At 40.9% G+C, this 4,912-nt stretch overlaps 1 protein-coding gene across 4 annotated transcripts in view; it reads left to right on the top strand.

Moving 5' to 3' along the window:
• Window positions 1-598: 598 nt before the first annotated feature.
• grid2 (glutamate receptor, ionotropic, delta 2) overlaps window positions 599-4,912 on the top strand; it is a 539,244-nt gene continuing 534,930 nt past the window's right edge. For all 4 annotated transcript variants that reach the window (XR_006011998.1, XR_006011997.1, XM_041998788.1 and 1 more), the window contains exon 1: window positions 599-1,609. Coding sequence is in view for 2 of the 4 variants with exons in the window: in XM_041998788.1 (XP_041854722.1) it covers window positions 1,522-1,609 (88 nt within the window). In the remaining 2 variants the exon portion in view is untranslated. The remainder of the gene's footprint in view (window positions 1,610-4,912) is intronic.

The raw sequence follows: 4,912 nt of genomic DNA, 5'->3' as shown, positions 1-4,912 counted from the left end.
AAAGGCAGATGTGGGGGAAAAATGAGTTCAATGGCAGCCTGAAGCTTCCAATCCTTCTAATCCCTAATCCAAGGTCTAGGGCAGATTAATAGAAAACCCTAGGAACTTCAGCCTTTCATGGTGGCAGGGATGGATTGTTGATAGCAGGAATAATAGGTTGAAGGTGTGGACACAAACAAAAGGAGGAAAAAGAAACGTTGAAGAGTGGAACTGGGTATAGTAGAAGAAAGGAGGAGAAGTAGACAGTCCTAGTGCATGATATGAGTAAACAATGCAGCTGATCAGAGGGGGAAGGACAGGATTCTACTGGAGCCGCATTGAAGTACGGAAAAGATAAGGTGGCACAAGTTAATAATGTAAATCAAATAAATAGATTAATAGAAATAATAAAATTATAGTAGACCTCGGTCACTAGAAATAGTGACCCCCCCCTCTCTCTCCCATTCAGATGCGCACCGTGGTTGGCATCTCCTACTGCTCATAGTTGCAGCCCGTTTTATTCTCACTCTCTCTTTCTCTCTCCTGGGTCTCCTCCTCCTCAACCCCTCCACCCGCCTCTCTCCCACACGGACGTAGCATACCTCGTCTTCACCAGCCACCGTGCGAGCTGGGGCTGATACGAGTACCCGCATACGAAGTGTGGACTGTGGACTGTCGTTACGCGCATTCTCGGTTATTTTTCGTCCAGACTGGCTACATTTTCCTTTCTTGGTGTGGAAGAGAACGGTGGCTTTGGAGCTGTCTTTCATTAAACATTTGAGATCCCTTTCCATCCGGTCCTTCGCTGATTTCTACAGGAAGCAACTGACAATTTAGGAATATTGTACCTCTTCGTGGTAATGCCATGTGACAAGGCTTTTCATCATTAGCAGTTTCTTTATCCTCCTCCAAAAGTCGCTACTGGTGTCACCTGTCTGCTCTGACATTGGTGATATTCAAAGAGTAGCTCAGTAAAGGAAAAATAGAAAAAGACCCTGGAGAAATGGAAGTTTTGGCCGTTGGCTTGGTCCACTGAGGCTGCTGCCGCTGCCGCTGGTGATTTGGCGATTGGTGCAGGGGGGAAAACTGCGTCGCCAGGTCTGAAAGGCTGGGGATCTCGGGTCATTATAACACGACCTGCATTTCAAGACTGCAAAGGAGACCCCCCCTTCATGTTACCGAATGGTTATAGATTTATTCTCCATTAAATGATTGGCCACATCGTGCAGCTCCTCAGCTCGACTTAACGCGTCGGCGTTTGAATGCGGTTTGTTTTCACTGCAGCTCAGCGTCTCTACTCATCTAGAATATGATTTAATGTTGGACGGAATTTCAACAGGGCACTGCTGTCTAAATACACAGGAATTTGTTCCTCTCAAACGCCAAGAGAACATATCAAGGCAGAGATTACCTGAGATTTCCTTGACCACCCTACAGATGGACTAAAACAGAAGCGTCGTTTCACGGGATTTTAACTCTCTTCGCCTTCAGACAGCTATAGTTTTTTTTATTTTATTTGGGAGGGGAGTATCTCTGAACATAATGAAAGTTATCTTGGCTATGTTGCTTGTTGCTGTTTTTTGGAGCCAGGAGTGGAAGTCGGCGCTCTCGGATTCAATCATCCATATCGGTAAGTTACTGCGCTTTTCCCTCAAATCGCGGCCACAGCTTGACAGCTTGTGCGTGTCAGGAAACAGACGGGAGGTTTCAGACGTGATGTGCGGCGCTTCTTAAATCACAGTGCTACCCCTGAAAATTTTTCAGCATTGTAGTATTAAGTGGACTTCTTTCTCGTGCATCCTGGATTCATATAAGCTTCCCAGGGTTTTTAGTAGTAAATATAGGTAAAATTATGTATTATATATTCGACGCGTCAAATGGAAATCGTTTTAAATTAAGTTTGTGTTAAAGTTGGGGGTTATTGGGTATCAGTTGCAAACGTATATTCAGTTGCTGTTTAGCCGTTTATTCGGGGTGATTAATGGGCGATCATTGCCTCCTTATTGATTATTAAAGGTAGGTGATGCCACGTAAGAGGACTAAGCTAATGCAGGGTTTTCTTCGAATTAAATACAGCCCATCACATGACTGTGGGCAAAGGGTGCGCGAAAAACAGGTGGTTTGGACGGTGTGATGTTGCTCTGAATTATCCTGAATGGCAGCAGTTTTATTCTTTTAATACGTTTTCTTGGAGCACAGTGGCATTACCTCCTTTCCCCGTGACGTGCTGCAGCAGTGCCAGGGAAAAATGTCCTAATGTCTTTTCTGTCTCCACCACCACTGGCATAGTGTGGCACTGTTGTGTAGAGTGTAATTTCGACATGAAGGAGTGTACCCTGTTGGTTGATATAGCGGCACCTCAGGCTCCGGGCTACAGGATGAGAGAGAGAGAGAGAGAGAGAGGGAGAGAGAGAGAGAGACCTTGCATGACGAGATGAGGGCGCGAGGTGGTGGTGGGAACACATAATCGCTGCACAGCTCGGTGGCCTTGGACGCCTGATAGACCCGACGTAAGAGAGAGAGTGTGCAGGTGCGTGACAGAAATTGACGAGCGCACGCCGGGAACACGCACTTCCAACCACACGCGCACCTGATAAGCACCTGTCCGCACTGATTTTTTTTTTTTTTTTTTTTTTTTGTCCGTATTGCATAGTTAAGATCCCATCCAGATTTTAGCTCTCACATACGCTCTTAAACACACACACACACACACACTCACATTATGAACCACCAACCTAATCCAACGCTTTGTGCTGCCAGAGAGGCCTGTTTGTAAATCAGCTGGCCAGGGTCAGAAGAGATAAGCCAATTTAGTGGCTACCTGAATGCAGTTTGCCAAAAGCTGCATCAGGTCGAGGTCTTCTCTGGGCTGCAGGCCAAAATGATGCTTCAGATCCGAGTTACAACAGCAAATGAATGAGATTTGGTCAAGTTGAAATCTAATTTGAAGTTGAGGGGAAGTGCCAGCAATGAACATGATATTCCAGTCAAGCCATGTTGAAAGTAAACATTTATGATAGCCTTAGTTATGAGGTGAAAAAAACTTCTCCTTTTTTTCTTTTTTTAAATAGTAGGTTATTCTCTATAGAAATACAAGTGAATGACGGAGTAGTGAGTCACAAGTTCATCGTGCATACAGAATTGTACTTAAGCCTTTGGTCCTGGTCCTATGGGGGTGGCAGGGTAATCCTCTGGTTAGACAGATCACTATGTGATTGGATGTTTTGATCACAGCAGCAGCCTCGTTTTCAGCAAGTGTCTCCCAGCAAGACTATGAAACTTTATCTCCTCACAGACTGCAAATTTCCTTAGATAGGGCATTGGACTGTGAGTATAAAGTCTCCAGAAATGAGACCTATGTATGCTTACCAGGGCTAAGACAATGTGTCTATCTGGTCTGCAGCTCCTAAAATTGTGTCAGGGTTCTTCATGTGTATTTTTATAGCATCTCACTAGCTCCTTATTTGTGAAATTAATTTTTGATGATGATCTTTGTTTTTTTATGCATTTTTTATTTGTTTTCAACACCTAAACTGTTTTGACATGCGTATACTGTAGATCTCTAATGCATTTGCATTTTAATAGAGTAGAATAGAACTTTATTTGTCATTGCAACAAAATTACTAAGTTCTCCAGTCAATGCAAAATAGAATAAATAGAATAAAATAGAAATATTTGCAACAACATAAATGTTGTTCCTGCTTGGTTTTCAAACACACATTATACATAATCACCAATCAACTCTACGGAGGGACTGTTGCTCGACTGCTAAAGTGGCCATCTTCCAACTGGAAGGTTGGTGGTTCAGTCCCAGTGCATCCACATGTTGAAGTGTCCTTGGGCAAGACACTGAACCACACGTTGCCCCCAATATGCTCATCAATGGGCAAATTTAGAGAAAAATTTCTCCAGACTGTGTATAGAGTGCATTTATATAAGAAGTGCTGTATGAGGTTCTGGGTGAATGAAAAGCACTTTACCACCAGGTAAAACAAGGAAGGCATTATGTAATAGTGGAACATGAACCTTTTTAACACAACTCCTAACTGATTATTTTGGAGAGCCTTAAAAATACACACTAAGAATACACAATACATTTACAGGCTTGAAAAGTGTATATATTTCTACACCATTGTAACTGTAAGCAATTAATTTTTTTACACAACTACTAAGCATATAGATGATATAGAAGAAGAAGAGAAATATGATTATGTGATAGTTAGAAAGGGCTCAGTGTTTAACCCTCTGGTGCATGAATTATTACAAAACATTACCACATTTTTTAAAATAAAATATTTTACTTCTACAGACAAGCACATTGACTTTTTTCTTTTTTGTAATCTTATTTTAACTTTTACTCAGTGTATTGATTTTTTCTACTTTATCTATGAAATTATTTATAAAATAATATCTTGTCATATTAATATAATATCAATTTTCTATAAAAACACCTGGATCATTTTCTTGTAATTTTTATCACTAAGGCAAACTTGGTAATTACAATGTATGTATATATACTATATCAAATGTAGTTATTCTTTATACATGGCTGAGTATTTGTGACTCACTAATGTCCAATAAAGTTGCTAATTTACGATCTACACCCATGCATACATTTAAAAAAACCTTTAAATATGTGTCCACTGTAGTGGACACTATGCACCAAAGGGTTAAAAAGAAAAAAGTCTGTACATACTTGAATTGCTATGTTACATAAGTCTGTAGTAAATGGGTAAAATTAGACTTCACAGACATGAGATTTACACAAGCAGAAGCTCGCAAATCACTTGAAGTTTTCAATATAATCTTTGCAAATGTCATATGTATGTAAGGAGTAAACTTAGTGACATGTATAAGGAGGAAATCCAGATTTGTGCTGAAAACCAAGCAACCACTGTGTTAAGTGGTTTTCACTGATGAATCTTGGAAGTCA

Source organism: Melanotaenia boesemani, chromosome 11 (genome assembly GCF_017639745.1).
Source record: "Melanotaenia boesemani isolate fMelBoe1 chromosome 11, fMelBoe1.pri, whole genome shotgun sequence".
Lineage (NCBI taxonomy): Eukaryota > Metazoa > Chordata > Actinopteri > Atheriniformes > Melanotaeniidae > Melanotaenia > Melanotaenia boesemani.
This window is presented reverse-complemented; position numbering and strand designations above follow the sequence as displayed.